The sequence below is a fragment of the Vicia villosa genome, linkage group LG1 (genome assembly GCF_029867415.1).
Source record: "Vicia villosa cultivar HV-30 ecotype Madison, WI linkage group LG1, Vvil1.0, whole genome shotgun sequence".
NCBI lineage: Eukaryota > Viridiplantae > Streptophyta > Magnoliopsida > Fabales > Fabaceae > Vicia > Vicia villosa.
In genome coordinates, this window is record NC_081180.1 from 218,375,370 (window position 1) to 218,401,475 (window position 26,106).

Consider the following 26,106-nt stretch of genomic DNA (forward strand, 5'->3'; position numbering starts at 1 on the left):
TTATTAAAAATCACTCGTTTCTGGTTTTGTGACTAATTTAATTTGCTAAAGTTCTAAAATCAACAGAGCGAGAGTTTGAGATTTTAGAACTGATAAAGGTTAAGATCAACAGAGTGAGAGTTTGAGATCTTTAACTGGATAGTAGACATAGAACATTAGTTTTAAGAATGGAGAAAGGGTATTAAGACTAATTAGAATTTATTTATTTTCAAAAAGTGATTTTAAACCCGACGCGGGACAGCGAGAGCATACGTTTGGCAATACTAGCATGATCCGAGTCAACAGAGCGAGAGTTTGAGACTAGGAGATTTAAGTAGGTAACCTCTTCATGAAATGAGCTTTTTATCAATTGTAATGTTTTCAAAAAGCTTTTCTAAATCTAATAGGATGGCGAGAGCGTACATTATGAGTTAGGATAGTAGTCTAAATCAACAGAGCGAGAGTTTGAGAGGAGGACTTTTAAATGACATAGTTAATAGAGATTTTTAATTGAATGAGAACCATAGCCATTGGAACTTCGGATCACCTAAGTTAGACGAAAGACATACTGATATCCGTTTTTTATTATATTCTTAGACTTAAGATTTTAATTTTCCCTTTAGAAAACAACCAAATAATTCATTAGCTTTAGCTTTACATAGTCACTTTGAATAACAGTAGATCGATTTATAGTCCCTGTGGATTCAATATCTTTTAAAACTACACGACACGATTGTGCACTTGCAGTTATCCCGACTAATAGACACGTAAAGTCGCGATCAAGTTTTTGGCGCCGTTGTCGGGGACTATTTAAGTCGATATCATAACTCTTTTAGTTACGGAGTAGAGACTAAGGCATTTTTATTTTTATTTTTTTATTAGTTACAATGTATCACCCAAACTTTTTCTACAACTCCCAATAACAGTATTTCAAGGGATACCAAGAATCTCATAAATCCAACCTCGAAATACTGTTGGAAAATTTCAATGCGTCACAAACTCATTCTCACCCGAATTACCTCTCCAACTACCAATCCCAACATTTTGAGGAGTCGCAAGAATTTTATAATTCCAACCAAACCTATCCTCAACCGAATTTCTTCTACGATCACCACAACCAATATTTTGAGGAACCACAAGAATCCTATGATTCTAACCTCGAAGCATTAGTAGAGGATTTCAATACAACACAAACTTATCATCAACCAAATTTCCTCTACGATCACCACGCCCACCATTTTCAGGAGTCACAAGATTATCATAAATCCAACCTCGAAATCTTAATGGACGAATTCATTGAAGCACAAACTCTCTCTAGGCTAGAATCTATGAAGACGAAGCACTTTAAGGAAACACAAAACGCAATGCTAACTCCCTTTGAAGAACCTCAAGAATCCCATAATTTTAACTTCGAAACATCAATGGAGGATCCTGATGAGACGCTAACTCACTCTAGATTAGAAGCCATGATGGAGCACTTTGTAGAGACACAAACCATTCAAAACCAAGAGTTTATCAAACAAAGTCTTCAAAACAACGAAACCCTTAGGAAACTGACCACTATGGTTGAGTCACTAGCGATCGACAACATGGCATGAGAGACTCAAATCTCCCAACTTGAACAAAAACTTCTAGGACCCTTCCTTGAGGAGCATGTGGATGTTGACACAACCATTAGTGAAAAACAAATTGAAATTCCTGAGGAGAGTGATAATGAGATTGAGGAGAGTGATTATAAGATTGAGGAGAGTGATGATGTGGTTGAGAAGAGTTCTAGTGAGAAAAGAGTGGAGATTGAGAAAAATCCACCAACACAAACTGAAAGGGAGGTTGTAGAAGAGGTAGAGAGGGAAACACCTATTATTATTATTCCTACTCCCTATACCCCACCGATTCCTTCCCCACAAAGTTTTGTGGAAGCTAATGTAGACTCCCAATCCAAAACGTATGTGGATATATTGGAGAATATCCACACTAATGCACCCTTGTTTGAAGTATTGCATAAAAAGAGAAATTTAGAGGACCAGGAAACTAAGGAGATCATTAGTGCTAAGAGGGTAAGGTTAACCTTTGAGGTGGTGGATAATATCACTTAGCCCAAACTTGAAAAGCTCATACTTAAGATAGATCCATAACCACCACCACGAGTTCTGAAGAATGAACCACCCCACAGAAGTAAGAAAAGAAAAGGTGAGGGGTATGTGAGATGGCTTGATAAGTGGCCATAGAAAACGACATTTGATAAAAGTTCAACCGAGGAGTCACTCTCGAGAGAACCACCTTGAGTGCTTGTACTCTTAAGCCGTCGAGCTATCGACGTTAAACAAAGCGCTGCGTGGGAGGCAACCCACGAGCTTACTATTTAATGTTTTCCTTTTATTGTTTTAACTTACGATAATAAAGATATGGATTACTTGTCACGTCTCAACAATATCTAGGTTAAAAATCTATAGACGACCATCTCAAAGATGAGTGGGTCTCCACACACATTCTTACGAGTGTTGCTTGTGGTGGTGACACAATTGATGAGTTTGATAGCAGAAGGTATTTCCTTCAGACGCGGAGCGGATTTGGTCATTATAGCCCGCCAATAGCATCCATATAGGTTCTGTCTTTCTTTTTCCACCTTTTCACAAAACATTGAGGACAATGTTTCGTTTAAGTGTGGGGGAGAAGCTTTACCGCTTTCATTTATTGCTTTATTTATTGTATTCTAGTTATATTGTCGAGTCTTTGTGATTTTCTGTTGCTATTGAATTTCCCCGAAATTTTAAAATTTTAACCTCCAACAAGAATTTTCTTTTAGACGCATGGCGCACACACTCTGAAAGTATAGAGGTTGTCACACTTTAGGCTTTGTTAGAAAAACTTGGAGATGTTTCAACGACATCGATACCGTCCCGACACCCTAAACCCCCTAATTATGTGATGTCAATTTGAGTACCCATTATGCCAAGACCTTAGGCTCAGGTTTTTAAAGTAGCTCTTAAGTAGTTTATATTAGCAGTCAACACCATCTTAAGCACAAACTACGTAGGGAGTCGATGAATATAAGTGAATGATCCTGTTTTTAATAAATAAATGATTTGATTGAAAAATAACCTTCTAAGTTAGGTGACCCTCACCCGGTCATTTAGCCCAACGGTTGTTAAGCCAATAAGGATTTAATAATAAGCACCAACTGTTGGTTGGCCCAGAGGTCACTAGTACTGGACTTGGTAGGGCGGACTACGGTCCGATCCCCCGCAACCGCAATTAGGAAAAAAGGGGTTGCACCGCTTAAAAACCAGAACCCCGTGCTAAAGAAAAAGGATCATAGTCGCTAACCGATTTCCCCTACTATGTGCGTGTACGGATAACGGGCTTAATGTGATTGCTCTTGAATGAAAAGAGTGAAAGAAAAACATGAGATATAGGTTGAGTGATAATGGCATGATTCGAATTGGTTTGTATTAGGAGGTAGTTTTTGAATATTGTGTAGTTACGGTGTCCTTGGTTTTGAATATCTAGTACCTATCGATCTAACATTAGCCTCGCATCCACGTATGATTAGGAGTCGTGTCGTGCCTTTGTTTTAAAAAAATATATGCTTAATCATTTTCTTTTACCGTCTTGGTTGATTGCTTGAGGACAAGCAATGGTTTAAGTGTGGGTGTATTTGATAATGCCAAAATGTATCACATATTTGGCATAATTTATACAGATTATTTCCCTATTTTAATTTAATTAAGTTACTTTATTTTAGCATTATGTTGGTATTTCTATTGTTTCAGGTATTTTGTTCATGCACGAAGTATTTGACAAAAGGAGAAGAAATTGAGAAGAAATGGATTCAAAAAGTACAAATAGTGAGATGGGAGGTAAGAAGAAGAAAAGAAATAAAGAATGAAAAGTCCCAGTCCACGAAAATAGTGGATACGCCCGTCTCCAAGGCCCACACCAGGTGGAAGACGCCCGTCTCCGGTCCACTACCACGTCTCCAATAATGGAGACACCCGTCTCCAAGCTCCAAGCCCACTAAGAGACACCCGTCTCCAAAAGCACGTGGCCTCCGCCACTTTCTCCATTAATTTAGTGGACAATTCCAAGTCTTCCTATATTTTCTCAACTTCCCACACCATGATATCCACTATCTCCACTACTTCTCACATGATGCTGAAAGTAACTTCCACTGCCATTCACTACAAAAAGAGTCTGAGCATTCATTTCAAAGTATCCAAGTTTTAGGCGCGGAAGCGCTATTCATAGTTTTAGGCATAAATTATCATTTTGTAAAAGTGGTAGTTTCCCACATTGAGGAATTACCACACCATTAGTTTTAGGCCTACAATTTATGTACTCTTGGATCACAATCTTGCCGATATTATTTCAAAGCTTTATTCAAGTTTCAAGATTCGTTTTGTTCGTAATTTTATTCAAGTTTGTTTCGTCTGCTTTACTTCCAGGTTTATTTATTTGCAATTATTTTAGTTTCTTGTTCTTATAATATTGTTTTATCATTACAAATCTAAATACGCATATGTTCATGGTTAATAATTATAATTTCATGTTTAATAATTATAATTTCATGTTTAAAAATTATAATTTCATGTTTGTTTCTTTAAGTATGTCTGGCTAGTTTATTCAGATGTCGGTATGTAAATTAAATTAACCGTAGGGATCCGAAATAAGTTGGCTTAAATATGTTTTATTAAAAATCACTCGTTTTTGGTTTTGTGTCTTATTTAATTTGCTAAAGTTCTAAAATCAACAGAGCGAGAGTTTGAGATTTTAGAACTGATAAAGGTTAAGATCAACAGAGAGAGAGTTTGAGATCTTTAACTGGATAGTAGACATAAAACATTAGTTTTAAGGATGGAGAAAACATATTAAGACTAATTAGAATTTATTTATTTTCAAAAACTGTTTTTAAACCCGACGCGGAACAGCGAGAGCGTACATTAGGGAATACTAGCATGATCCGAGTCAACAGAGCGAGAATTTGAGACTAGGAGATTTAAGTAGGTAACCTCTTCATGAAATGAGCATTTTATCAATTGTGATGTTTTCAAAAAGCTTTTCTAAATCTAATGGGATGACAAGAGCGTACATTATGAGTTAAGATAGTAGTCTAAATCAACAGAGCGAGAGTTTGAGAGGAGGACTTTTAAATGACATAGTTAATAGAGAATTTTAATTGAATGAGAACCATAGCCAATGGAACTTCGGATCACCTAAGTTAGACGAAATACATACTGATATCCGTTTATTATTATATTCTTAGAATTAAGATTTTAATTTTCCCTTTAGAAAACAACCAAAATATTTATTAGCCTTAGCTTTACATAGTAATTTTGGATAACGGTAGATCGATTTATAGTCCCTGTGGATTCGATATCTTTTAAAACTACACGACACGACTGTGCACTTGCAGTTATCCCGATTAATAGACACGTAAAGTCGCGATCAAAAAACAACGCATGGGAGTTAGTAAATCGTCCCCATGGAAAAGATGTCATTGGGGTTAAGTGGGTCTATAAGACAAAGCTCAACCCTAATGCCACCATACAGAAATACAAGGAGAGGCTAGTAGCTAAGGGTTACTCACAACAACCTGGGATTGACTACAATGAGACATTTGCACCAGTAGCTCGTCTTGATACCATAAGAGCTCTAATAGCTCTTGCGGCACAAAAAGGATGGAGTATCCATCAACTAGATGTCAAATCTGCCTTCCTTAATGGCGTACTTGAAGAAGAGATCTATGTGGAGCAGCCACAAGGTTTCATATTCGAAGGTGAAGAAAGCAAAGTGTTAAGACTAAGAAAAGCACTCTAAGGTTTAAAGAAAGCACCTAGAGCATGGTATAGCAAAATTGATCAGTATTTTATGGATCTAGGATTCAGGAGGAGCAAGATTGAGCCTACACTTTACATCAAGTCCCAAGGTCAGTACACTCTCTTACTCTCTCTATATGTAGATGACCTTATATACACGAGAAAAAATACTGAGATGATGATGAAGTTTAAAGAAGACATGATGAAGACCTTTGAGATGACCGACCTTGGTTTGATGAGTTACTTCCCCGGTATAGAGGTAAGTTAGAGAAATGAAGGGATATTCATCTCGCAAAAGAAATACACAGAAGGCTTACTTAAGAAATTCAAGATGTACGGTTGCAAACCTGCCGCTACTCCACTCATAACAAATGAGAAACTACAGAAGAATGATGGAGCACCAGAAGCTGATGCATCAAAATACATAAGTCTAATCGGAAGTCTTCTATATTTAACAGCTACACAACCAGACATAATGTATGCTACAAGTCTTCTATCAAGATTCATGCAAAGCCCAAGTCAAATACACTTTGGAGAAGGAAAAAAGATTTTGAGGTATCTACAAGGAACAGAAGAGTTCGGCCTATGGTACACTACCAAAACAAACTCAGAATTACTTGGCTACATCGACGGTGATTGGGCAGGTTCGCTAGATGACATGAAGAGCACCTCTCTAGGATCAGGAATATTTTCTTGGGCCTCAAAGAAGCAAGCTACGGTTGCACAATCAACAGCAGAAGCAGAGTACGTGGCAGCTGCTGAAGCAATGAGTCAAGCTATATGGCTTCGCAGGATACTTGAAGACATGGGAGAAAAATAAGATGAGCCTACTGAGATCAACTGTTACAAAAAATTAGCAATTGCAATGGCGAAAAATCCAGTGCATCATAGTAGAACAAAACACATAGCAATCAAGTATCACTTTATCAGAGAAGTTGAAGCAACTAAAGAGATCAGACTCGACTACTGCAGGACAAAAGATCAAATTGCAGACATATTCACGAAAGCGTTGTCGAGACCAAGATTTGAAGATCTACGAGCTATGCTTGGAGTCAAAGAAATTTGTATCAAGGAGGAGTATTGAAGTTTCTACAAATTTCTAGAGTATTCTTAAATATAATATGTATGAAAATATAGAACATCCTAGAACTATAAGTTGTATGAATATGGTAGAACAATCTAGATATATAAGTGTATGGAAAATATAGAAGAATATAGATTTATCATGATAATAACATATCATGAAAACTCTAGAAAGAACTAATGTACGTAATGTAGAAACATTCACCGCCATTGAGAGGTTGGTGACTTGAGCCTATAAATAGGCAATTGCTACACTGTAAACTATCATCCAAGAAATCAATGAAATAGCCTTCTTTCTAAACAACTCTCTAGCTAAAACTATCTTTTATCAACTATCAACTAATCAACCACTAACAAAAACTAACACCATGGATATTGTGAACGATGAAGTTGTTCATGACTCAACATCTAGTGATCCACCTTCATCCTTGGACTGGAGGTTGAAAGGAGTTGTCACTCCTGTTAAGCATCAAGGCAATTGTGGTAAGTTTGTTGTGTTAGATACATTTGTGTTTTCGTAATTCATATCGGATTCTACTCTCACATAAAAAATTATACTCCCTTAGGTTATTGCTGGGCATTCACAACTGTAGGGGCCATAGAAGGAATTGTTGCAATAAAGACAGGGAAGCTTATAAGCCTCTCAGAGAAAGAGCTTCTAGATTGTGTACCAAACAGAGGTTATAGTGGAGGATCTGTGAGTGATGCATTCGATTGGGTAATAGGAAACAAAGGGGTTGCAACACAAGATGATTATCCTTATACGACAAACAAGGATGTTTGCAGATCCCGCCAGGTTCTTAATTTCTATCAATTTTATTATGGGGACAACTTCTCTACCCATCACCAAAAGTTGGATAGTGTATCTTCAACCAATCAAAATATCCCATTAATTTTAACATATTTAATTAATTATAAAATAGTATAATTATTTGTTATTTTCAAGATATTTTACACTAAATGTAACTTTACCCAACTTTTTAAATTTGGTAGATAAGAATTCACATTTTATTATTTTTTAGTTAAAAGTGAATTCAATACCGTCGTTGTAAATTCAAATATTCGAAAAGATTTATTTAAGCCAGATGTAGCGATAATGTGGCAAAAACAAATATATCTCAAAATTGATAGGAAAATGTTTGATACACCCATGTTGGAGCGAAGAGAAGCCGTTAATTTGAATGTTAAAATGCACGGTCAAAAAAGAAAAAAATTGAAGATCTCATAATGTGGCAAGTTTTACTTTCTCAATAAGATGCAAACCAATATTCCCCTATTATTGTTTAAAATCTTTGAAACCTCATATATTAATTAAGTCAGTATTAATAATACATCAACTTTTTATAATTGTTCTTAATGTTGTTCGGAATTTGTATATATAATTTTATTTACAAATACTACAAAACGTACTAGTTGAGTCGATAGAGTTGACATGCTAAACGACTAAATAGTAGGCAATTTAACAAGATTTGAGTTGTTAAGTCATATGTTTGAACGAACCTAGAAAGAAATTTTGTAAATCGGTAATATAATTAACCGACCTATAACATATAAGTTCTTTTGCAAAATGTTTGACTCCTTGTTTTATTTTTTATTTGTATAATCTAAACACCATTAAATTAAATTTGATATAACAACCAGAATTTGAAAGATAACTTCCCAAATTTTAGAGTGAAAAATTCTATAAGGAGAAATTAAAATGTGTAGATGAAGTCACGTGTAGTGCAATATTTTTTACATAGTGTCATACCCCAAAATTTTCCCATCACATTTTTACTTTCAAGCTCATACAAGTATCAAAAGCTCAAGACTTGACTGAATGCACACTCCCCTAATCAAAGAGTCCTCAAATTAGGGTTTTGGACTTGCTAAGGAGAAAGGATGTATCAAGGCCTCAAGTAAGCTTCATATGATCTCTTAGGATTCAAATCATCCCCATGACAAGTTTCAAGCCTCAGTTTACAAGATTGCTCAATCAAATGCTCAAATGCTCAACAATCGATCAGTTTGACTTAAAAGTCAACTATGGTCAAAGTATAGTCGAAATTCCTGATTTTTGGTCAAGAACAATAGTTTGAAGTAAAATCCGTCATTTGATCGAGGGTTGATCATTATTCATCAAGGAAAGCTCAGAAATCAACAAAAGTCCAAGTTACTAAATTAGGGTTTTTAAGCAAAAGTCAACTGTACTTTGACTGACCATAAGTCTCTCATGCTTTATTAGAAATTCCTCAATCAAAGCTTATTCTCAAGGAAATTCAATTCTCTACAACTTTGATGTTGGGCCCAAGGTCAAGAGATGCTTCCGCATAAGAGATATAAGTCAAAACATTACAGGTCCTTCTAGAAGATCGCAAAAAGCTGTTTTTTGTCAGGAGCAATATCATCAAGATAAAATCTCCAAATGAAAAATATGTTCCAAAGTGGCTTGTATAGGACATCTTGAGATTTCCAAAAAGTCCTAGAACTCTTCCATATATTAATAATTGAGGGAGATATGCCTTGTCAAAGTTGGACAAATTTGAGTGGAAAATGTGAAGTAAATATGGTCCAAAATGAGTTTTCTTGCAAATGGGCCCAAGTTTTTAAGATCCAATCTTGATCCTCAAGTTATCCAAGACATCCAATTCAATTGCCACTAATTTATAGGATTTATTTGATTTATTATGAATTTTCTATTCATTTAAAAGTAATTAAACTCAAATAAATCAAGTAAAAATCAAATATTTGATTTGGCTCTTTATTCCAATCATATCCAATCATATTTACACCTCATATACAATGTAAATTCGTGCAAGGCAAGATTGGAAGAATTAAATTGAGATTGGACAAAATTGGAGGGTTTTAAAAATCATATTTTTTCAAGATTGCAATCATGGATTCAATGAAGATTCAAGCAAAGTTTGTTTCCCTAATTCAACCTTATATATACATACAACAATTCCAGAGGCAAGGGGACGAATTCAGACATTTTCGGCAGCCAAGAAACTCTATTGAAGCTCTCAAAATTTTAAGGAAAGGTGGAGATTGGTTTCATACTTGGAGGAAGTTTCAAGGAGGTTTAAGCATTCTAGTACATTCCTTGGGTGATTTCGAAGCTAGCCAAGTCCTTACCTTCCATCAACGCGCCTTGAATCACTCCATAGGAGTTTACGGTTTGCACAATTTGAACTCAATTTTGTTTTCAACGATTCACGATGCATAAATACATTTTGATCATATAATCTTGTTTGTGATGATGTGTTGAAAGTTTCTGGGTGGTTTAATTCGTGATTGGCCGCCAGAATAGAGATATGCCATTGTTAGGTTTTAAGGTTCTGTTTTAGGGCTTTATATTGCAAGAAAAATTGGACCAAAAGAGGCCACCATTGGATTCGTAGGGCAAAACCGAGTGGAATCAGGGTCTTACTTTTTGTTTATTGTTGTTATCTTTTAATATGAGAAATTGCAGGTCATTGGCTATGGCAGCGAAACTGTTGCTATAGCCCTGTCTAAAACGATGGTTGGACGAATAAGATGAGGACGTGGCCTCATGTTACTGGCTAATTCAAATAGCGCGCGTTTTTTATTTATTTAATGACCGTCGTTATTTTATTATAATTCGAAGGAGTATAACTAACAAACGAAGCGTGTGGTTCGAATGGTAAGCGAAGCGTTTGAGATAGGGGGCGTTGGTTCGATCCTTCGCTCCCAACATTATTTTTTAATGAAACACTAGTTCACTGATCCAGTACCACACATCCATGCTGGCTCATGACGCACCTTCAGTTCTCCACCTTTGGATTCCATCGGGAATAGATCCAACGTCTGCAGAGCGCATGCACACCATGGAATTGCATGTGCCAACCACACACAATCAGGCGCCCAGGTTTTTTTGTTTTATTTGTTGTCATTGTTTTTGCTGGCTATTTTTCTATTTTTTTATATTTATTTTTGTTAACTAATTTAAATTAGGTTTAATTAGCCAATAACCAATTAACAAATTAGGATTAGTATTTAATAATTAATTTAAATTTTTGTCTAATTAATTTAATTTATAACTAATATTAGGATTTATTTATTAATCGTTTTGATCGAATTAATCGATCGCGATGATTAATAATCAATTATCTAATTAATTAAATAATATGTTCAAATAGGTTTATTTACTAAGGGTTTTAACCGATTCGATTGGTTACGATGATTAGTAATCCCTCCTTAATTCGTGAATTGTTTTAATCAAACCTATTGATTATGATGATTAACGATAAATAATTTATTTAAAAAACACATCAATTTGCTAACGGTTATAATCGAATCAATCGATTAAGATAATTAGCAATCCTTTATTAATTTGTTAATTATGTTGATCAAACCCATTGATCATGTCGATTAATGAAACATATAGTAATCAGGGTTGTACGCCACATTAAAACACAAATCCCTTTCACAAACTACAAATTTCAAAACTGCGACAATTACCAAACTGCGTACGGTAATTCAAAATACCTTTCAATACCCTTATACTAATTCTAAGGCGTACAACCCTTCCCGAACTACGTAGACTCTGATCCTCCATAAGGAGGTACGTAGGCACTTGGTAACAAAGCGAGTCCTCTTCCCCAAAACTCCAATTAGGTTCGAATCTTACCGTTCACCCTTGAAAGCATTAACCTTGCCTTAACATTTTAAGCCACAAAGCTTTACCTTAGAAAAAACCTTAGGACATGGTTAAGGGTGCCTAACACCTTCCCTTGACCTGATTATAATAACTTATCCAGATCTCTAAAACTTGGTAGGGTTTCCTATTCGCCCTGGAAGAATAGGTGGCGACTCTAAAATCTAAATTTTTAGGGCAGGTTGCTACAACTGGCAACTCTGCTGGGGAAAAAACAATTGGTGAATTATTATGCTCCTAGGTTTGGCTTAAGGTTTAGGGTACAGGGTTAATTATTAAGGTTTGGCTAAATTTTCAGGGTTAGGATTTTGGGGTTAGGGTTTAGGTTTTTTATTAAATATTTAATTTTCTATTTATTTATTTATTTACAGTTTTTTATTTACAATTATTTAAATAAATGTTTATTTACTATTATTATTTTAATTTGTAAAATATTTGTTTATTATTCTTTTCTGGGATATATAAATTGTGGTTAAAACATAAGTATGAGAATTATCCTTAAGACCAGGGGAGACTTGCATCGCCTACGAGCCTTATTGAAATTCTACTCAGAGTGGGTTGAATATCCGGAAACGTACAAAACGGGGCTTGACTTTGTTGAGGGTGAGACTTGGTATTTGGCTGATCTCTTTGAGAACCCACCCCTAAAACTCGAACCTCATGGGCAAATGAGTTGTTCTAAAATCCAAAGAGACAAAAAGTCTCGGAGGCTACGAATGGCCCCATGAGACCCTTGTTAGAACATACCCATGGGAAGGGTAGACTCCCTAAGCCATTATGCCGAACTTATGAACTTAGGGTTAGGTTCTTATTAAATGTTTGCAATTTATATACTACGAATATCTGTGTTCTAATTCTGCAGGTCTTTCTACGCGTTCCCTAGCCTGTAGAGATTTTATTTCTGATATCATGTCCTTCCCACGAAGGACATCTCCATTTATGCACGTCAATTGGTCTCTCGATGGCCATGAGACCTAGTGGCTGTCTTGAACAGTCACTCTGTGCCTACATCTACGCACCCCCTAGCCAGTAGGGATTCTATTTCTAAGATCGTATTCTTCGCACGAAGGACATCTTCATTAGCATACGTCAATTGGTCTTTCGATGGCCATGAGACCTAGTGGCTGTCTAGAACAGTCACCATGTGCCTACATCTACGCACTCCCTAGGTAGTAGGGATTCTATTTCTAAGATCGTATTCTTTGCACAAATGACATCTTCGTTAGCATACGTCGATTGGCCTATCGATGGTCATGAGATCTAGTGACTATCTTGAACGGTCACCCCATGCTTGCTCCCGCGCACCCCCTAACTTGTAAGGTTTGGATTTCCATTTATACATCTTTCATCCCTAGCCTGTAGGGATTTCACTTCGTCCAACATCGTCCTTAGATAGGTTGTGTGCCGTATAGAGAACCTTTCCACGAGGGACATCTTCGTTAGTACACGTCGAACGGCCCCTTGACGGCCATGAGATTTGGTGACTGTCTTGAACGGTCACCAGGTGCTACCATCTGTGTACCCCCTAATCTAAGGGATTTCCATTGGCGTGTCATAACGTCTAGCTTGCAAGGATTTCACTAGGGTCTAATGTCACCACTAAATCCGCATAGGCTATCCGTAGGGTTATATCTGAAGGATAGAAAAACACTTAGAAAGGGGGGGATTGAATAAGTGTGACTTTAAAACTTGGACGATAAAAATAAATTGCACAATTATTTTTATCCTGGTTCGCTGTTAACGAAGCTACTCCAGTCCACCCCCGCAGAGATGATTTACCTCAACTGAGGATTTAATCCACTAATCGCACGGATTACAATGGTTTTCCACTTAGCCGCAACTAAGTCTTCCAGAGTCTTCTGATCACAACTTGATCACTCCAGGAACAACTGCTTAGATACCCTCTAAGACTTTTCTAGAGTCTACTGATCAACACGATCACTCTAGGCTTAGTTCACTCCTAAGACTTTCTCTAGAGTCTACTGATCAACACGATCACTCTAGGCTTAGTTCACTCCTAAGACTTTCTGCTCAGCCAACTGCTAAGACTTCCTAGAGTATACTGATCACACGATCACTCTAGTTCCTTACAACTTAATGTAATCAATTCAAGAGTTTACAAATGCTTCTTAAAAGCGATAATCACAACTGTGATATTTCTCTTACAGTTTAAGCTTAATCTCACTAAAATATTACAACAGCAATGTAGTGAGCTTTGATGAAGATGAAGATTCTGAGTTTAGATTTGAACAGCGTTTCAGCAAGTTAATTTGAATTGTCTTTGTTCAGGATCGTTAACCTTGCTTCTCATCAGAACTTCATATTTATAGGCGTTGAGAAGATGACCGTTGAATGCATTTAATGCTTTGCGTGTTCCGTACAGCTTTGCATTTAATGTTATACGCTTTTGTCAACTACCTCGAGCCTTGTTCACGCTGTGTCTACTGACGTAGCCTTTAGTAGCTTTAACGTTCCTTTTGTCAGTCAGCGTAGTTTGCCACGTGTACTTCCTTCTGATCTGATGTTTGTGAATACGACGTTTGAATATCATCAGAGTCAAACAGCTTGGTGCATAGCATCTTCTGATCTTCTGACCTTGAAGTGCTTCTGAGCGTGATACCATCTTCTGATCTTCAGTGCTTCTGATCTCATGTTCTTCTGATGCTTCCATAGACCCATGTTCTGATTCTGCTTCGACCATCTTCTGATGTCTTGCCAGACCATGTTCTGATGTTGCATGCTGAACCATTTGAGACACAACTTCTGAGCGCTGAATTATGCGTACTCTTTATATATTTCCTGAAAGGGAAATTGCATTGGATTAGAGTACCATATTATCTTAAGCAAAATTCATATTATTGTTATCATCAAAACTAAGATAATTGATAAGAACAAATCTTGTTCTAACAATCTCCCCCTTTTTGATGATGACAAAAACATATATAAATGATATGAATTTGCGATCAGAAAGAGTAGACGGCAAAAGACAAATTACACAGCTATAGCATAAGCATATGAATATGTCTCCCCCTGAGATTAACAATCTCCCCCTGAGATATATAATCTCCCCCTGAAATAAATACTCGAAGAACTTTGATAAAAGACTTCCCTGATTATTTCGGTAGAGACGATCATATAAGCTTCTGCCTTCAGAGAATTCATAGCTTCTGACTTCTGCTTCCATTGGACAGCTTCAGAACTTGAATTTCTTTAGATCTTCAGAACATTCACAGCTTCTGACTTCTGCTTCCATTCAGGACAGCTTCAGAACTTGAATTTCTTTGATCTTCAGAACATTCACAGCTTCTGACTTCTGCTTCCATTCAGGACAGCTTCAGAACTTGAATTTCTGGATCTTTTAGAACATTCACATCTTCTGATTTCTGCTTCCCTCGGATAGCTTCAGAACTTTGAATGTCTACCAACATCACTTCATGCTAGATTTGTATCAGAACATTGTTGAATGTACCAGAGCATCATCAGAGCATCTCTACATCCTGAAATGTTACAGAACAAAAACTAAACGACAAAAGTCAGCATGAACGAGTTAGAACATAAAATGTATATTCAAATACATGATATGTATCAGAGCCAAATGTATCAGAGCATTTAGGCTAAAAACGTGTATCAGAGCAAATAATGTATCAGAGCCATAACATTATATGTATCAAAGCAAATAGAATTTTGTCAGAACAGGATAGACAATGATATTCAAATTCTATTATCAGTGCTTCTGATTCATTCTTCTTTCTTGCTTCTGATTTCTGAAGCTTGACAGCACTCAGCTTGCTTCAGTTTCCATGGTTTTGCTTCTAGTGTTTGCTTTGAAGATGCACTTCACTTCTCTGTACCTGCAAAACACTTAAACCATATAGAACTTGCAGTTCTTGTTAGTGAATGTGTGGGAGCCTTTACCCAGCAACTGATAGATTTAATCAAATCATTTATCATTTATCTTTCTCCCCCTTTTTGTCATAACATCAAAAAGAATATTTAAAAAGATCAGATGTATAAAACGACAAAAGAAAATATTAACTGGAATGTAAAACAAAGAAACTTTTTCATTGATAATCAAAAGATATTACAAAAGGTTCCTATGTTTAACAAGCAGAAGCAGCAAGGAAAAGAAAACTACAAAGTAGAATTTCCAAAGAGGAAATGACTACAAAAATTAAAAAAAATACAACATTCGGTCAAGAAACTCAACATAGAAGTTGAGTATATCTTCCCACAACTCAAGAAAGTCTTCTGTCTTTGGATGAAAGTTGATAACAACATCAAAGAAGAGTCTGACTTGAGCGGTATTAGAAGAGCCATCCCGAGATGCACAGAGATCTGTCGCCTTTGAGTCATGGAGCTTCAACAGGCTTAGAGTGAACGCTAGGTTTTGAGAGAAGAAATGAAAAACGAGAGAGAGAGAGAGAGAGAAAGAAAAAACTTTTAAGAGGAAAACAAAAGATAGGAGGCCAAAAAACCATTTTGAAGAGTATTTAAAAGAAAATAAAGTGAAACGAATGATGAATAGCATTTAATGTTACGTGACGTGAGGAGAGATAATAAAGACAAATGAGGTGACTAGCACAGTTACCTATGGTCGGCGTCCCTTCAACTGCACGCGCGCTTATCCATGAATAGTAACGACAGGTTTACCATCCCGAGATAAAACGTAACAGTTGTTTTGCTTTAAAAGAGGTTCTGAATCAACTTAGACAATGAAACGTTAGTAATAACCGAATCATAATTTCTAAAAGAATTTAATCAGAACTTCTGACAAAAAAAAATGTTCCTCATTCATTTCAGAAGATACTCATACATGAGAACTTCTCATCTTCTCATTCTGGGCATAAATCCATACTGATGTTCTTCAGAATGAACTTAAACCTATCTTCAGCCAGGGGTTTTGTAAAGATATCAGCCCATTGATGGTCTGTATCCACAAAGTTTAAAGAAATAACACCCTTCTGAACATAGTCCCTTATGAAATGATGTTTTATCTCAATATGTTTAGCTTTTGAATGAAGAATAGGATTCTTAGATAAACATATAGCAGAAGTATTATCACAGAATATAGGAATGTTACTCTCATATATCTGATAGTCTTCCAACTGACTTTTCATCCAGAGCATCTGTGTACTACAACCAGCAGCAGCAACATATTCTGCTTCTGTTGTTGATAGAGCAATAGTTGCTTGCTTCTTGCTGTACCAGGAGATCAAATGACTTCCAAGAAATTGGCAACTTCCTGAAGTACTTTTTCTTTCAATTCTGTCTCCAGCATAATCAGCATCGCAGAATCCTACTAAGTTGTATTCTTTAGATTTTCTGTAAACTAAGCCAACATTAGTAGTACCTTTCAGATACCTTAGAATTCTCTTAACAGCAGTTAAATGAGATTCTCTAGGATCTGATTGGAATCTAGCACACAAACAAACACTGAACAGAATGCCAGGTCTAGAAGCAGTCAAATATAGAAGAGATCCAATCATACCTCTGTATAACTTCTGATCTACCTTCTTACTTACCTCATCCTTACCTAGGATGCATGTTGGATGCATAGGAGTTTTGGCTTCTTTGCAGTCTAGAAGATTAAACTTCTTCAGAAGTTCCTTCACATACTTGGTTTGGTGAACGTACGTTCCTTCTGATGTTTGATTTATTTGTATTCCAAGGAAGTACTTGAGTTCTCCCATCATGCTCATTTCAAACTCAGCCTGCATAGACTTAGCAAACTCCTTTCCAAGTGTAGCATTAGATGTTCCAAAAATAATATCATCTACATATATTTGACAAATTAAAATATCCTTTTCAAAGGTTTTACAAAAGAGAGTAGTGTCCACTTTTCCTCTAGTGAAACCATTATCCAGAAGGAACGAACTTAAGCGTTCATACCAAGCTCTGGGAGCCTGTTTCAATCCATATAATGATTTCTTAAGTTTAAAAACATGATTAGGAGACATAGAGTCTTCAAAACCAGGAGGTTGATGGACATAAACTTCTTCATCTATATAACCATTTAAGAAGGCACTCTTAACATCCATCTGATAGAGAGTGATGTTATGTTGAGTGGCAAAAGAAATTAATAGACGAATAGACTCTAACCTGGCCACTGGTGCAAAGGTTTCTGTATAGTCAATCCCTTCTTGCTGACTATAACCCTGAGCCACCAATCTGGCTTTGTTTCTTACCACTTCACCTTTCTCACTGAGCTTGTTTCTGAAGACCCATTTTGTACCAATTATGTTGAATCCATCTGGTCTAGGAACAAGATCCCAAACATCATTCCTTGTAAACTGATTCAGTTCTTCTTGCATAGCAATTATCCAGTCTGGATCTTCTAGAGCATGATCAACAGAAGTTGGCTCGATCAAAGATACAAGACCTAATTGACAGTCTGCATTGTTCTTAAGGAATGCTCTTGTTCTGATTGGATCATCCTTCTTTCCAAGAATGACGTCTTCTGAATGACCAGAGATGAGTCTGGATGATCTTCTGACAGATGGTTCTTCAGAAATACTTAGATCCTCCAGAGAAGCTGATACTTGATCTTCAGACTCTTTGCTTCTGAGAAGCTCTGCTTCTGATGCGTTGCTTCTTGGCTCAACAACTTCTGATATGTCAATATCATAACCTGCAAAATTATCAAACTGCTTTGGTTTTTCAGAACCAAGCTTATCATCAAACCTGATATTGATTGATTCTTCTACAACCAATGTTTCAGTATTGTATACTCTGTAGCCTTTTGAGCGTTCAGAATATCCAAGAAGGAAACATTTTTGTGCTTTGGAATCAAACTTACCAAGATGATCTTTAGTGTTCAGAATAAAGCATACACATCCAAAAGGATGGAAATATGAAATGTTGGGCTTTCTATTCTTCCACAATTCATAGGGAGTCTTATTTAGAATAGGTCTGATAGAGATTCTATTCTGAATATAGCATGCAGTGTTTATTGCTTCTGCCCAGAAATGCTTAGCCATATTGGTTTCATTGATCATGGTTCTGGCCATTTCTTGAAGAGTCCTATTCTTTCGTTCTACAACCCCATTTTGCTGTGGAGTTCTAGGACAAGAGAAATCATGGGCAATACCATTTTCTTTGAAGAATTCTTCAAAGGATCTGTTCCCAAATTCACCACCATGATCACTTCTGACCTTTATGATTTTACACTCTTTTTCAGATTGAATCTGAATGCAGAAATCAAAGAACACTGAATGAGTCTCATCCTTGTGTTTCAAGAATTTTACCCAAGTCCAGCGGCTATAATCATCTACGATGACTAATCCATATTTCTTTCCTCTGACAGATGCTGTTTTGACTGGGCCAAACAGATCAATGTGCAAGAGTTCTAATGGCCTTGAGGTAGAAACAACATTCTTGGACTTGAATGCAGGTTTGGAGAACTTGCCCTTCTGACATGCTTCACAAAGAGCATCTGATTTGAATTTCAGATTAGGGAGTCCTCTGACCAGATTCAGTTTGTTAATCTGAGAAATCTTTCTCAAACTAGCATGACCTAATCTTCTGTGCCAGACCCACTGCTCTTCAGAAACAGACATAAGACAAGTCACCTTCTGACTCATAAGATCTTGCAGATCTGTCTTATAAATGTTGTTCTTCCTCCTGCCTGTAAATAGGATTGAGCCATCCTTCTGATTTACAGCCTTGCAAGACTCTTGATTAAAGATTATATCATAACCATTGTCACTCAATTGACTGATAGATAAGAGGTTATGTGTTAATCCTTCTACAAGAAGTACATTAGAGATGGAAGGAGAGTTACCAGACTTTATAGTTCCAGAGCCAATTATCTTGCCCTTCTGATCTCCTCCGAACTTGACTTCTCCTCCAGACTTAAGCACCAGGTCTTGGAACATAGACCTTCTTCCTGTCATGTGTCGCGAGCATCCAGAGTCCAGGTACCATGACATGTTGTGCTTTGTCCTTCTTGCAGCCAAGGATATCTGCAATAGGAATAATCTTATCCTTAGGTACCCACATCTTTTTGGGTCCTTTCTTGTTAGATTTTCTCAAGTTCTGATTGAACTTGGATTTAACATTATAAGCAATAGGAGGAACAGCATGATAATTTTTAATATGAGTTTCATGATATTTCCTAGGTTGTGTCACATGCTTCTTAGTGTGTGTAATGTGAAAACTTTGTGCATGTGAAGTGTGCCTAATATCATGAGAGTGGCCATACTTGAACTGATCATACAATGGCTTGTATGTGAGTTTCATTTCATCAACAGGTTCAAGTTTGTATGGGGTTTCACCCTCATAACCAATGCCAACTCTTTTGTTTCCAGACACAGCATATATCATAGAAGCTAGCTGACTTCTGCCAATACTTCTAGATAAGAACTTCCTGAAACTTAAATCATATTCTTTCAGAATATGGTTTAGACTAGGAGTGGATTTTTCTGAATCAGAAGGAGATCCAACATTATTGGATAATTTTAAAAGTTTTTCTTTTAATTCAGAATTCTCCAACTCAAGCTTCTTTGTTTCAAATTCAAATTGCTTTTTCAGCTTTTTGTATTTGAGACTAATCTGAGACTTGAGTTCCAGAAGTTCAGTTAATCCGGAAACTAACTCATCTCTAGTAAGTTCAGAAAATACCTCTTCAGAATCTGATTCTGATGTAGATTCTGATCCGTCATCTTCTGTCGCCATCAGCGCACAGTTGGCCTGCTCATCTTCTGGATCATCTTCTGACTCATCCCAGGTTGCCATAAGACCTTTCTTCTTATGAAACTTTTTCTTGGGACTTTCCTTCTGAAGATTTGGACATTCATTCTTGTAGTGTCCAGGCTCATTGCATTCATAGCACATGACCTTCTTCTTGTCAAATCTTCTTTCATCAGAAGATTCTCCACGTTCAAATTTCCTTGAACTTCTGAAGCCTCTGAACTTCCTTTGCTTGCTCTTCCAGAGTTGATTTACCCTTCTGGAAATCATGGACAGTTCATCTTCTTCTTCAGATTCTGATTCTTCAGGATCTTCTTCTTTGGCCTGAAAAGCGTTAGTGCATTTCTTGATATTTGATTTTAATGCAATAAACTTACCTTTCTTTTGAGGCTCATTTGCGTCCAGCTCAATCTCATGACTTCTCAAGGCACTGATAAGCTCTTCCAGAGAAACTTCATTCAGATTCTTTGCAATCTTGAATGCAGTCACCATAGGACCCCATCTTCTGGGTAAGCTTCTGATGATCTTCTTTACGTGATCAGCCTTGGTGTATCCCTTGTCAAGAACTCTCAATCCAGCAGTCAGAGTTTGAAATCTCGAAAACATCTTTTCAATGTCTTCATCATCCTCCATCTTGAAGGCTTCATACTTCTGGATTAAGGCTAGAGCTTTAGTCTCCTTGACTTGAGCATTTCCTTCATGAGTCATTTTCAAGGACTCATATATGTCATAGGCCGTTTCCCTGTTAGATATCTTCTCATACTCAGCATGAGAGATAGCATTCAGCAAAACAGTTCTGCATTTATGATGATTCCTGAAAAGCTTCTTTTGATCATCATTCATTTCTTGCCTTGACAGCTTTACACCTCTGGCATTTACAGGATGTTTGTAACCATCCATCAGAAGATCCCATAGATCACCATCTAGACCCAGAAAGTAACTTTCCAGTTTATCTTTCCAGTATTCAAAGTTTTCACCATCAAATACCGGCGGTCTAGTATAACCATTGTTACCGTTGTATTGCTCAGCAGAGCCAGATGTAGATGCAGGTGTAGGTGTAGTCCTTTCACTTTCATCAACCATCTTTTAAATGAAGCGTTTTTCTCTTCCTGAATCTTTTCTAAACACGGTTAAGTGCTTGCACCTTAGAACCGGCGCTCTGATACCAATTGAAGGATAGAAAAACACTTAGAAAGGGGGGGATTGAATAAGTGTGACTTTAAAACTTGGACGATAAAAATAAATTGCACAATTATTTTTATCCTGGTTCGCTGTTAACGAAGCTTCTCCAGTCCACCCCCGCAGAGATGATTTACCTCAACTGAGGATTTAATCCACTAATCGCACGGATTACAATGGTTTTCCACTTAGCCGCAACTAAGTCTTCCAGAGTCTTCTGATCACAACTTGATCACTCCAGGAACAACTGCTTAGATACCCTCTAAGACTTTTCTAGAGTCTACTGATCAACACGATCACTCTAGGCTTAGTTCACTCCTAAGACTTTCTCTAGAGTCTACTGATCAACACGATCACTCTAGGCTTAGTTCACTCCTAAGACTTTCTGCTCAGCCAACTGCTAAGACTTCCTAGAGTATACTGATCACACGATCACTCTAGTTCCTTACAACTTAATGTAATCAATTCAAGAGTTTACAAATGCTTCTTAAAAGCGATAATCACAACTGTGATATTTCTCTTACAGTTTAAGCTTAATCTCACTAAAATATTACAACAGCAATGTAGTGAGCTTTGATGAAGATGAAGATTCTGAGTTTAGATTTGAACAGCGTTTCAGCAAGTTAATTTGAATTGTCTTTGTTCAGGATCGTTAACCTTGCTTCTCATCAGAACTTCATATTTATAGGCGTTGAGAAGATGACCGTTGAATGCATTTAATGCTTTGCGTGTTCCGTACAGCTTTGCATTTAATGTTATACGCTTTTGTCAACTACCTCGAGCCTTGTTCACGCTGTGTCTACTGACGTAGCCTTTAGTAGCTTTAACGTTCCTTTTGTCAGTCAGTGTAGTTTGCCACGTGTACTTCCTTCTGATCTGATGTTTGTGAATACGACGTTTGAATATCATCAGAGTCAAACAGCTTGGTGCATAGCATCTTCTGATCTTCTGACCTTGAAGTGCTTCTGAGCGTGATACCATCTTCTGATCTTCAGTGCTTCTGATCTCATGTTCTTCTGATGCTTCCATAGACCCATGTTCTGATTCTGCTTCGACCATCTTCTGATGTCTTGCCAGACCATGTTCTGATGTTGCATGCTGAACCATTTGAGACACAACTTCTGAGCGCTGAATTATGCGTACTCTTTATATATTTCCTGAAAGGGAAATTGCATTGGATTAGAGTACCATATTATCTTAAGCAAAATTCATATTATTGTTATCATCAAAACTAAGATAATTGATAAGAACAAATCTTGTTCTAACAATATCTGTCGCACGTCTGCATTTCATTACATACAAGTAGTCATAATATACACAAAAGAGGAGTCTTTTGCATACGCATGCATTCGCATTTTCATACATTCATACATTCGCATTTGCATCTCCACCTTCGCCCTTATCCAATCTTTGCTATGCTAGCTGATTTCCCGAGACTCGTGAATAAACTCGAGAAGATTCCTAAACTTGGAGAGAGGAGATTTATCATTGGATATTCAAATGAGCTTGACAAAGGAGAGAGGATAGCCCGTCACTATACAAACTACGTACCTACGTCTACGCCCACGCCTATGCCCCTTCATGTTGGGGCAGTCAATGCAATAGAGGTCTCAATTAACGACGATTTTCCATACGATAAACTTATCGCTCAACTGGAAGGAGTCACAAATGACGAACCAACAGCTGCCGCCCTAGCCATTACTAACACACCATGGTATGCGGATTTCGTAAATTATTTAGCCGCCGGTGTACTCCCTCCTGGCTTAAATTACCAACAAAGAAATTCTTCCATGACCTAAAGCACTACTATTGGGACGACCCTCTACTCAAAGAAGAAGTAGAAAGCATCATAACGCATTGCCATTCAGCCCCCTATGTTGGCCATGCAAGTACATCTAAAACTTGCGCAAAAATTCTACAATCTGGACTCTATTGGCCTAACCTGTGGAAAGATGTACATGCTTCCATTATAAAATGCGATCGATGTCAACGCGCTAGAAACCTTTCAAGGCACGACGAAATTCCTTAAAAGGGTATTTTAGAAGTCGATTATGTTTCAAAATGGATTGAGGCTATAGCCTCTCCCACAAATGACACACGAGTGGTAATCAAACTTTTTAAAAATTTGATTTTTCCAAGATTTGGCATGCCAAGACTAGTAATTAGTGATGGAGGCTCCCATTTCATCTCGAAAATTCTAGAGAAACTTCTTCTTAAGTATGGAGTAAAATATCGAGTAGCAACACCTTACCATTCGCAAACTAGTGGACAAGTGGAAGTATCGAACAGAGAAATTAAACAAATTTTAGAAAAGACTGTCGCTACGTTTATGGAGGATTGGTCCTCCAAGCTGAACGAAGCTCTATGGGCATATAGAACCGCCTACAAAACTCCCATAGGAACTACTCCTTTTAAACTCGTCTACAGTAAATCTTGTCATCTCCTGGTGGACTTAGAACATATGGCCTATTGGGCTATTAAAACATTAAATTTAAATTATATTGCCGCCGGTGAAAAACGCATTCAGACTATTTGAACTTGAGTATAATTTTAATATCCATGATTTTGCTGCTTTGTTGGGACTTCCCAATGGATTGGATGCATTTACTGTAGTTCAAGAGGAAATTTTTGCATACCATGAGCTCGAGCGCTTTTGGGGAAGTATTACTGGAAATGATGATCTTGAAGAGCATGAATTTAAATCTGAAAATATTCATAATCCTGCCTTCAGATATTTCCACAAGATCTAAGCTCACTATATTTTTGGAAAGACTGAAAACATTTCTGCTGTTTCAAGAGAAGAGTTATTTATCATGTCATGTGCTTCACAAAATCGTTCGGTTAATGCTGTGACTTCCATGCTAGCAAACTTCGAGCGTATCATGCAAGAAGAAGTTTCACCTATTTTAATCGGAGGATTAGTAACGATGATAGAAAATGCTATAGGTTTGAGACAACCACTACTTGGGCTGACACCACTTGGTACCTACCAATCCATGGATATTGGATTCTACTTTAACAGAGGCATTATTGGAAACCTTAGTCCCGATCACTTTGAGCTGCTAATTGATAACCAAGTCATGGACCAGTCCACTTTGCCTAATCCAAGAACAAGTGTGCATAACCCAGAAAATTGGCTCTATTATGGTCAGATTCCAGAAAGACAACCATCTCCCGAGACTCCACAAACCTATGAGCATTTTGATGAAGATATGACTGAAGCTAAATATGTGCCTGAAACTCCTCTCGGTTATCATGACGTAGCCTCTCATGCTCAGACTGAACCTGAATATGAACCTGAAACTCCCCCCGGTTACTATGAAGTAGCTTCTCCCCCGCGCCCCGATCCTCTTGTGCGTCCTGTTGCATCTGCTGAATCGGCTGCTCCGAGAAATGCTCCATTCCCAATAGACCATGCTTATCACCCGATAAGTCATGGCCAAGCTATTGATGCACTGCAACATGAACTTCAGCATGTGCGAGAAGAAAATCAATCCGTGCGTTTAGATCTTATTAGATTTATGGATACCATGAATGCACAGTTTGAAGATGTGTTCCAACACATCTACTTTATTGACCCACATAAAAGAGATCAAAACCGTGGCTGAAGATGAAGATCTCCGAGGAAATTTTTATCGTTTTAGTTTTTAGAATTTTTCAGCATTATTTTATTTCAGTTTAGTACTCTTAGAATTTTATTATTCTGCAATATTTTTATTTTCCTACTATTTTATCCTGCAGTCAGTACTCTGTTTATCATATAATCCAATTCATTTTTAGTATCTGTTCTGCTATTTACGATTTATGTTTTATTTGACTGCTTTATTATTACTATTGTGTTGTCTACTCCTAACTGTCAAATACTAGTCACATGCTGATTCCAAATGCATAAATTTACATGTGACACATATCTACATATTCCTTCGCTTTGCATGATAGCCTAATGCACAGTTTTGAATTTGACAGCGTTTCTGTATATCTGCGCAAGTGTTCTGTTCAAAGTTCGTAACCTTGCTTCTCATCAGAACTTCAATATATAGGCGTTTGAGAAGATGACCGTTGGGAGCATTTAATGCTTTGCGTAATCCGTACAACATTGCATTTAATGTTTCACTCTTTTGTCAACTACCTCGAGCCTTGCTTTCGCTGTGTCTACTGACGTTGCCTTTAATAGCTACTAACGTTCCTTTTGTCAGTCAGCGTAGCCTGCCATCTTGTACTTGCTTCTGATCTGATGTTTGTGTAAACAACGTTTGAATATCATCAGAGTCAAACAGCTTGGTGCAGAGCATCTTCTTGTCTTCTGACCTTGAAGTGCTTCTTAGCGCGATACCATGAGAACTTCAGTGCTTCTGCTTCTGATCTCAAGTCCTTCTGATGCTTCCATAGACCATGTTCTGATTCTGCTTGACCATCTTCTGATGTCTTGCCAGACCATGTTCAGATGTTGCATGCTGAACCTTCTGAGTCAGTGCTTCTTGCGCTGATTTTGTGCATACTCTTTATATAATTCCTGAAATGGAATTTGCATAGTATTAGAGTACCACATTATCTCATACAAAATTCATATACATTGTTATCATCAAAACTAAGAATATTGATCAGAACAAATCTTGTTCTAACAATCTCCCCCTTTTTGATGATGACAAAAACATATATAAATGATATGAATTTGCAATCAGAATATCAGACGGCTAAAGACAA

At 37.1% G+C, this 26,106-nt stretch overlaps 1 protein-coding gene across 1 annotated transcript; it reads left to right on the top strand.

Annotated features, from left to right (window-relative positions):
- Nucleotides 1-6,126: 6,126 nt before the first annotated feature.
- LOC131595029 (secreted RxLR effector protein 161-like) lies at nt 6,127-6,615 on the top strand. Its single transcript, XM_058867249.1, has one exon. It carries the CDS (start codon nt 6,127-6,129, stop codon nt 6,613-6,615), a length of 489 nt encoding a protein of 162 aa, XP_058723232.1.
- The last annotated feature ends 19,491 nt before the right edge of the window (nt 6,616-26,106 follow it).

Excerpts from the sequence above, each read along its gene's own strand:
- LOC131595029 (XM_058867249.1), top strand. The coding sequence starts at position 6,127 with ATGTACGGTTGCAAACCTGCCGCTACTCCACTCATAACAAATGAGAAA.